We start from the raw sequence: 10,069 nt of genomic DNA, 5'->3' as shown, positions 1-10,069 counted from the left end.
AATGGGGTTGGTTTTATTTTTATTGTGTCAATATACTTCTCACTCTTTTGGGTTAAATTCTCTAAATACTTTTCTGACCTCGTCTCCACATGTACATTGCATCTAGCATAATAATGAAAAATTACTTGACCTAGATGATCAACTAAAGATCTCCACTAACCTTCTACAAAAAAAAAAAATCCACTAACCACCATGTTGTAGAAATAGATATCTACTAATTGGTTCAATTCCATATTTTTAGAGGAGAAAAAATTACTGGAAAGGGGAATATTTTTCAAATTATTATTTTTAAAAACAATTGTCTCGTGGGGCAGGTGGTTGATCATAGTGTTAGCGACATGCTCACACTTCACAAGATATTCCCTAAATTATTATGCATGTATTAAAACGAAAATTACTAATATTCTAGTCCAATAATTGGACGCACCTCTTGCCCCAACACCAAGTAGGGCCCGCATCTCATCGTCCACAAGTATTTTTTTTCATTTTTTTTATTTCTTTAAAAGTCGCCTTCTGCCTTTTCGCGTCGATGACCCGGTAGTGGCACTCATCGTTTACATGGGTCCCACCATTTCAGACAAAGAAGAGAGGGTACACGACGATGACAAAACGGCGTCACGTAACGTTTTCTTTCCGTTAGAAGAATTCTCTGACCGATCCGGGCGGCGAAGACCGGTTCCACGATTACACGTGTCAACCATCCACCCCGGCTTCCAGCCTTATCCTCACCAACTCAACCCCCCCCCCGTCTCTCTCCTTAAATTAAAGCTGGAAGCAACCAAGAAGCCCTCACACCCCCTCCCCTCTCACCCATGAGAGGAGACGAAAGAAAAAAAAGGAAAAAAAAAAAAAAGTTTAGAAGTCGACGAACCCGCATCGAAATTTCTTCATTTCTTTATAAACCCACGCCTGTCGATCCAAAAGCCATCCAAATTTGTTGACTGGAATCGTTTTTTTTTTCCTTCATCTTCTTCGAAATGGCAACGGAGGTCTTGCGGCCGCACGACGTCCTCATGGCACAGCGTATGCGGCCTTTACCGGCCTTCCTCCCCCGCCGGAGACCTAACCCCAACCCCAATCCAAAGCCCTCGAGGAAGACGACCTCTCCTCGGTCGGAGGCCAGAAAGAGGCGGGAGGCCTCCCCCAAGCTAGCGAAGACCGGCGGTACCACCGTCGGAGAAAAACAGGTGACAATTCTGCGACGAGGTGAGTCACAAGATATGCTTAAGAAACCGGAGATTGCGACCATGTTCGGAAGAGGAAGGTTGGGACCAGATCCGGAAATGGTCCCGAAGCAAATCAATTTCGGGGATCCGGCGGCTGCGACGAAGATGTACGCGGGCTCGGCGTTCTCGGTCTCACCATCGCCGAGCTCGCTGCCGTTGCCGAATTTCTTCTTGAAGAAGGATGAGTCGGCGGTGGTGGACTATGCAACTAAAGATCTCAGACGTTTGCTCCGACTGGAGTAATTCTTATTTTTTAATCATCTTCTGCTTTCCATCCTTCTTGGATTCAGATCAGACTTTCTCCGTTTGCATTTTAGAGAAAAACGGGATGTAGGGATGAAATGGAAAGATGGAAAGTTAGGATGAATAACGTATGATGGATATGTATCATGGTGGTGTAGGTTGTTTTTCTTGTGTATATTTATATATATATATATATTTTTTTTTTTTTTGATGGACTGGAAGATAGGAGGAAAAGGAGGATGAGATTAAGGAAATGATTGAAGATGTAGCATCAGCAATGTAATAATGTATTAGTAATGTAATATTTTTAAAATATATATTTTATCTTTCCATATTGGTTAGCTGTCCTCAGCTCCTGTATACTAATTTATATATCCTCCCACCTCTCTTCCATATTTAAGATATGGATGCGAACAAAGAAGGTGCTTTGACTTTGTTTGGTAATCCTTATTTTTCAGAAAAGGCGGCTGATCGGTTAGCCAGTGAAAAAGCTTATGTAATTTTTTCTTTATTTCACCTACTTCATGTAAAAAAAAAAAAAAAAAAAGGTCATGACGGTTTCATATTATGGTTTAAACTAAGATGTTTTACGAGAAGAGAATAAAAGATATATAGACTGCTGAAACTGCATGCGTAATCGTGTCAAAAGATTTTCTATGTCAAAAATTCTCTAAGACTTTAATAAAAAAATAAAAAATAAAAGTGCACGCAATTAAAATGTCACTGGATTCATTTGCTTCATAAGATTTGTATACAACAGCTAAACAAAAGAAAAGAATCCTAGACTGTATTTTTTAATGTTTGGGATGGGCAGTGGGCTAGCTTATAACTGATATTTTAAAGCAAGGGGACATAACAATAAAAATCAAAATATATATTAAACAACAATAAAAATCTAAAGGAAAGGAGCACCATGATTTACATCCACACCCATCAACAAAGAAAATAGAGAAAATATAATGTCTCAATTCCACTTTGTCATCACTTGCATAGCATTAGCATTGGCAAAAATAATTTTTGGGATATGGGAGGATACTGAATGAAGGTTTGTGAATTATTATATTTATTGTAGCCTAAATAATATGTTTTCCAATGTTTTTAACTCCTTTTATCTTTTTTATATTTTGTGCTAGAATATTTATCATAAATTCTTTCAACTCGGCAAAAAATGGTGGAGGTCATGACCTAACTATGCAAATTGATAGTTTTGTAGCTTGGGGATAGAGATAAGTATAAACTTGTTAAAGATTGAGGTGAGCTAATTTTCACTTCTAAACTTCTTTCACCACCATGCTTATAGTCAAGAACAGGTAAAACTCTATTCTTGTGTTTTCATGGATGGATTTAAAGTGATAGGACAAGTAGTAAAGTGAAAATTGGAGCAAAAATCACCATGTTTGATGGTAACTAAGAACACGTAAAACTCTATTCTTGTCCATTGTTGGATGGATATGAAGTTATATGATAAATAAGAGATATAACCACTTATATCTGAGGTACTCAGCTGTCGGATATTTTAGTTTTGACAAAATTGCAAATGTTTTAATTTAATAGTTGGTGAAGACCTAGTCAATACTTCCAGCTATATTTGAGTTACTTGGATCTTGTGATGCTAATATATTGTTAAATGAATGTTGTCATGGGATAACGATCTCCAGATAACGTCTAGAATAGCATATATTAGAATATATCCCAACATTATTGAATAGCTATTAATTTCCAAACTTGATTCAAGAATACCATATCAAAGTGCAAAGTTTTAGACCTACTATATTTGATTGTCTCCGTTTCACTTTCTTCCATATCATATCTCAAATGAAAGCTATTCTGAATAGTAAAACAAAATTCCACATGTTTATGGTTGGTGAACTCAATAGAAATAGCATAAAAGCCAGTGTTGACATCGGTTATATATTTTAGATAGAAACAAATTCATGAGTTCTGATCTTCTATTTAACCAAAAAACCCAAATCACATATAATAAGTTACGATCAGACATGTTAGAGAGAATAGGTAAGATCAGATAGATTAAAAAAAACCTATTCCACAATTTTTCACAAGTCATTTTTCACAACTGTCATTTTATATTTAAATGGGATGGACTCCATTTGAATTTCTAAGGCCACATATTGATGCTTCCACTATTTTATCTGCAAAGATTATATTTAAGAATCAAGGTGATTAGCATTCGTATGTGCATAATTCAACAGATTGATGCTCATAATAGAAAAGGTCTCTGTGGAATTTTAAGTCCATTTAGTGCCATAGAAGCTTGGAACCTAAATACTTGAATCAGAATGTCAAAATAAGATGAAGGAACAATCATTATCACATAATCAACAAAAACAAGAAATATTATAAGCAATGATGCATTTCGAGAAGAAGAATACAGCCACAGAGGGGAGGTTTCTCACTCAAAGTAAAGAGGTATAAGAATTCCTTCTTATTATCAGTGGTACATTAGAATTTTACATTCAATTACCTTCCAGACTTGCTCTTACCACAACAGATGCTTTCAATAAATCAACAAGGCCAAGGTTCCGAATGACCTTTGGAGGCTTATATTGGTTGGCTGGTGCTCCATTCTCCATGGCCAATTTTGCCAGACCATCAAAACTACCAGGCTTTACTATAGATATCTGCAGAGGACCAAGATCTCCATCAGATCTCTTCACCCTATAGACATTCCCTAAACAACCTTCAATGGATGAGCAGCACCTTCTCAGATAAGCAATGGACTCCTCCATATTCTCCCTTTGCAGAAACATGCAATCTATGCTTACTTCCACAAAAATGATGACATGTTTTAGACCTGAACCAGAATCCAAAAATCCAGCAAACTCTACAACTTCCCCTCTGTGCCCTTCCCTAAGCATAAGCTGAAAGTTTTCCATTGCAGACACTAATTCTCTTTCAGTAAAGATTTCTGAAGCCTCCTTTGGGGCTCTTGTAATGAACTGAACTTGAGGAGATGAATTATAAAATCCAACCACCTTAACAACATCACCCAAGCGGTACCGGTACAACCCCCTGTAAGTAGTTGCCACCACTTCATACATCTTCCCAACCTCCACCCCACAGATATCCACAGTCTCTTTTGCCTCCGAAGAATCTCCCATTTCGAAAGGAATGAACTCAAAGTAAGCTGCATTCGGGAGAATCACAAAGCTTGTCTCCTCCGGCGATCGCATCCTATCCATGTTAATACCTACAGGACACTCAGAAGTGAAGTAATCCCCACACAACAATGGCAGATCACCAGCATAGTGCTTCAGTATTGGATAGTATTGCTCCATGCTCCCTGTGGTAACACAAGCAACATACCGCACTTCCGGCCACAATTCACCAAGAATTCCACCCCAATTCGACTTCCCACAAGCTTCTCGAATCCTCTTCGCCATCTCCGGCTGCGGCCCACCGAGCAACTCCTGCACCGCATCTCGCATAGCAGCATCTGTGATCTCCGGGTTAACCAATCCAGATTCTATGTCATTGCAGAGCTGCTTCCATTTAGACTCCAGAAGACGAATTGCTCTCACCAAACCTGCCGCATATGGTGCTCGAATGCCATCTATGGATGCCGAATTGCTGAAGCCGCAGAGAAGGTGGCAGTACATTTGCTGATGATTGTCGGACCCAAGAACGACTTCTGGAGGACTGGCAATCATCGACAGCAGAGGGTTCGGGCCCTTGCGGTGAAAAGGGTAAGCCGAGGCTGCCATTACCTTGAATCCACCTTTGGTCTCGGTGACATTTCCGGCATACAAGAACCATAGAATCTTATTTACTGTCTGTCTTGGAGGGAATAATCTTAATTTATGGAGAAAAACATCAATTAGATGAAGAACATTAAAATCTTTAATTGAGATAAGATTGGTAATAGAAGTTGATCACCTTCGGAGAAGGGTGGAACTGGCTTGGTGGGCTAGATTGGAGGCGGATTTGGCGTGGCTGGAATCGAAGAAAGGTATCAACTTTGGCCTCAAATTGCTGGTTCCCGAACTGGAGATCGCAAAAATTTCAGAAACAAGTCGATAGACAGGGTAAAAATCAACAAAATAGCAAATCAGGGCAAAAGATGGCTTTTTTGTGAGATGGAATTGAATTGAAGAGGACCTGTAGAAGAAGCAGAGGAGGGGATCGAAGGACAGGGAGGTGGGGGGATCGACGCCGTCGGCGATGCGGGCGATGAAATCGGCGTAGTCGTCGTAGGAGGAGAGGGGGACGAGGCGGCGGAAGGTGGTGGCGTCGAGAGCGTCCGGGAGGTAGCCCGAGAGGTGGCGGCGGAGATAGGCGCTGCCGGCGTTGGCCTCAAGGATCGAGCGGAGGGTCTCGAGCTGAAGACGGCGGGCGTCGCCGGTGGACTCCTCCAGCTGTCGCAGGACTTCGCTGTCCGCCATCGCCGTCGTTGAAGCAGCTCGGTTCGCGTATCCGAAGCTAAGATTGTGACTTTAGATGGACGAGAATGCCCTTACATTGCGTTGGCAGGACGCGTTGGATTTTATGTAATTTTTGCGTCAAGTGTGGTGTTAGCGTCATTTCGGTTCGGTGGGGTTTTCCTAAGCTTGATTCTGGGTGTGGGATTAGCTCTCTGGTCTCAGACACCATTGACCCTCAGTAAGAACACTCATCCGAGAATGAAAGCAAGCCAATCAAAACTGGAAAGAATGATACTTTCTCGCATCGCCTACTACTTTGCTCAGCCTTCTTATAAATGGAGACACTAGCGTAACTTTTCTACAACATCTGATTAATCCAGCTCGAACCCCAATTCGAGAATAAACCTTCTCTTGTTGCTTTGCTTCCTTCACCGATAGCTGCATTGGAAGCAATGGGGACTATGGGCCTTCTCAGACCTGGAATATAGCAAGAAGAACCTCTCCAGGTACCAACAACGCTTCGCGGATTTTGTGCGTGCATTTCTTGCACCGATCTTGTTTGCGGTCATCGCTCTCCTGGTCTCATGCTTCTACCCTCCTATCGGGTCAGGTGAGAAGAAGCTGATCATAACACTACAAAAAAAAAAAAAAAATATATATATATATATATATATATATATATATATTTATAATAAAATTTTTTTATCGACAATAAAAATATTTATAATAAAAAAATAAATTTATCATCAATAATAAATTATTTATGATAAAAAAAAATTTCATCGTTAATAGTATCATATTAGCGATCGAAAAATATTTCAACGTAAATACTAATTATTTACGACGATTATTTTTATCGTAAACAATAAAATATTTATATTAATTTTAAATTTTTAAATATTAGTGATGAAAATATTTTCATCGTAAATAGTAGAGTATTTTTAAATTTTAAATTTCTTCAGCCACACCGCTTCTTTGGCAGCATCTGATGCAGCAATATACTCCGCCTCGCATACTGAATCAGCCACAGTGTGCTGCTTGGAACTCTTCCAGCAGACAGCCCCAGCATTAAGGGTAAAAATAAATCCTGACACACTCTTGCTGTCATCGCAATCAGACTGGAAACTAGAGTCTGTAAACCCTATAAGTCTCAAGTCCGATTCACCATATACAAGCCACTGGTCCTTAGTATTTCTTAAATACTTCAGGATGGTTTTAACAACCTTTCAGTGATTCTCCCCTGGATCAGATTGGTATCTACTCACTACCCCTAGTGAGTATGCCACATTTGGTCGTGTACATATCATGGCGTACATGATAGATCCCACTGCCGAAACATATGGAATCCTACCCATACGCTCTCTCTCTTGAGGTGTTGTCGGACAATCTCTTTTCGAGAGAAAAATTCCATGGCCTATCGGTAGATAGCCTTTCTTGAAATTCTCCATGCTGAACCTTTTCAGCATAGTATCAATGTACGTGGACTGGGATAAGCCAAGCAACCTTTTGGATCTATCCCTATAGATCCTCATCCCTAGGATGTAGGAAGCTTCTCCCAGATCCTTCATGGATAACTGTGATAATAGCCAAATCTTTATTCCCTGTAATGCAGAGACATCATTCTTGATTAAGAGAATATCATCCACATACAATACAAGAAATACTACTACTGGACCATTAGCCCACTTATAAATGCAGGGCTCTTCTCCGTTCTTAACGAAGCCATACGTTTTTATCGTCCTATCAAAACGTATGTTCCAACTTCGAGATGCCTGCTTAAGTCCATAAATGGACCTTTGTAGCTTGCATACCTTAGACTCATCTGTGGATGTGAACCCTTCAGGTTGTATCATATACACCTCTTCGTCCAGCTCTCTGTTTAGGAAAGCTGTCTTCACATCCATCTGCCAGATTTCATAGTCTAGATGGGCAGCTATCGCAAGCATAATCCGAATGGATTTGAGCATTGCCACAGGAAAAAACGTCTCGTCATAGTCTATACCATAATGTTGACGATATGTCTTGGTAGTCAGACGGGCTTTATAGGTCTCCACATTTCCGTCTGCGTCCCTCTTCCTCTTGAAGACCCACTTACACCCTATGGGTTTCACTCCTTCGGGTGGGTCAACCAATGTCCACACATCGTTGACCTTCATGGACTCCATTTCAGATTTCATGGCCTCTAGCCATTTCTCAGAGTCAGGTCTCTGCATTGCATCCATGTAGGTGATCGGATCCTCATCGTTTTCATCAAGTTCGACAGGATCGCCATCCCGGACCAAGAAACCATAGTATCTGTCCAGTTGATGTGGTACTACTCTACCAGACCGTCTTAAGGGTGCATAATCAATGGGCTCCGGATCTGATCTAATCAAATCCGGTTCAGGTTTAGTAACATGTGTCGGTTTTTCCACCTGTCGAACTTCGTCAAGTTCGACCTTAGAGGCAACAGTTCCTTCACTAAGGAACTCCTTTTCTAAAAAGATTGCCTTAAGGCTGACAAACACCTTTTGCTCATCAGCAAGGTAGAAATAATACCCTTTGGTCTCTTTTGGGTATCTTATAAAATTACAATTGTCAGACCTAGGTCCAAGCTTTTCTGTAATTAAACGTTTAACATAAGCCGGACATCCCCAAATCCTAAGGTGCGAGAGTACTGGCTTACGTCCTATCCATATCTCATATGGCGTTTTGGCTACAGACTTACTCGAAACTCTATTTAGAAGGTAACAAGCCGATTCGAGCGCATATCTCCAGAGGGAGATCGGCAGACTAGCAAACCCCATCATGGATCGAACCATGTCCAATAAGGTCCGATTCTTCCTTTCAGACACACCATTATGCTGTGGTGTTCCAAGAGGAGTCCACTGAGAGAGAATCCCATTCTCTCCTAGATATATCAGAAACTCATTGGAAAGGTATTCACCTCCTCGATCAGATCGAAGAATTTTAATACACTTCCTAGTTTATTTTTCTACCTCATTTCAGAATAGTTTGAATATTTCAAACGACTCCGACTTATGCTTCATTAAGTAGACATACCCATACCTCGATAGATCGTCTGTGAATGTTATGAAGTAGAAATATCCACCTCTTGCACTTGAGCTCATAGGTCCACATACATCAGAATATACCAGACCCAAGAGTTCACTGGCTCGCTCACCTTTTCCAGTAAAAGGTGACTTGGTCATCTTTCCAAGAAGACAAGACTCACAGGTTGGAAGTGATTCACAATCACCAAGTTCAAAAATTTCTTCTTGAGCCAACCTGTTTATCCTGTCCTTATTGATATGACCTAGCCTGCAGTGCCAAAGGTAGACTTTTGACACATTATCTATTCTAAGGCGTTTATCGAAGTTTTGAACCACATTAACAGGCTGTGATAGTAAGTAAATTTTATTATTTAATTATCCAACAAACATTGTAACACCATTCAAAATGATATTGTAAATATTTTTTTTATTAAAAAATCATAACCGTACATGGCCAAAAGGCCTACGAAATAATATTTAATAAAAAGCTTGGACAATAGTGACATTCACTCAAAATTACATTACGAGAATTGATTACAAGACTCATGATTCCTAAAGCTAGAACTGAAATTTTGCTTCCATCTCCAACGTTCAGGAACCTCTCGCCTTCATCAAATCTCCTACTGACCTGCAGACCCTGCATCGAATTACAAATATGATAAGGGCTTCCGGTATCCAATACCCAGGCAGTAGTATCATAAATGAAAAAGTTGCAAGGAGTTATCATATAATTACCTTGCTTCTTCTTCAGCCTGTTCGGGTCCAGGGAGGCAATGTATTGAGGACAGTTCCTCTTCCAATGCCCCTGTTTCTTGCAAAAGAAGTACTCCGTCTGGCTCTGGTTAGGCTTGCGCTTCTTGATCTGACCCTGTGCAATCATCCCAGCATGAGACTGCACCTTCTTGTTCTTCTTCTTCTTGTTCTTCTTCCCCTTCCCAAAGGGTCGACGACGAGAAGAAGACCCTCCCACTACATTCACCGACTCTTTATGGAGCTGGTGATCCTTCTCAAAGTTCTGCAGCAACCCCAACAACCCGTGGTAGTTTACTGCAGGCTTTGTCATTCGAAAATGAGTAAAGAATGGGAGGAAGGACTTGGGCAAGGAATTAAGGATCGCATCCTTACCGAGCTGCTCGTGCAGAGGAAAATCCAATTTGCTTAGGCGCTCAATCATCTCGATCAAGTACAG

At 40.6% G+C, this 10,069-nt stretch overlaps 2 protein-coding genes across 2 annotated transcripts; one reads left to right on the top strand and one right to left on the bottom strand.

The window, feature by feature from the left end:
* Positions 1-787: 787 nt before the first annotated feature.
* LOC105039781 (uncharacterized) lies at positions 788-1,810 on the top strand. The gene has a single exon (XM_010916048.4). The coding sequence runs from the start codon at positions 978-980 to the stop codon at positions 1,467-1,469; it is 492 nt and encodes a 163-aa protein (XP_010914350.1). The 5' UTR covers positions 788-977; the 3' UTR covers positions 1,470-1,810.
* A 1,992-nt stretch (positions 1,811-3,802) lies between these two features.
* Positions 3,803-5,989, bottom strand: LOC105039780 (probable indole-3-acetic acid-amido synthetase GH3.6). Its single transcript, XM_010916047.4, has 3 exons — positions 5,586-5,989; positions 5,364-5,471; positions 3,803-5,279 (listed from the first exon to the last, which is right to left on the bottom strand). Exons 1-3 carry the CDS (start codon positions 5,867-5,869, stop codon positions 3,944-3,946), a joined length of 1,728 nt encoding a protein of 575 aa, XP_010914349.1. The 5' UTR covers positions 5,870-5,989; the 3' UTR covers positions 3,803-3,943.
* Positions 5,990-10,069: the final 4,080 nt, after the last annotated feature.

Source organism: Elaeis guineensis, chromosome 1 (genome assembly GCF_000442705.2).
Source record: "Elaeis guineensis isolate ETL-2024a chromosome 1, EG11, whole genome shotgun sequence".
Taxonomy (NCBI): Eukaryota; Viridiplantae; Streptophyta; class Magnoliopsida; order Arecales; family Arecaceae; genus Elaeis; species Elaeis guineensis.
Note: the sequence above shows the minus strand (reverse complement) of the source record. Positions and strands in the feature narration are given on the sequence as shown.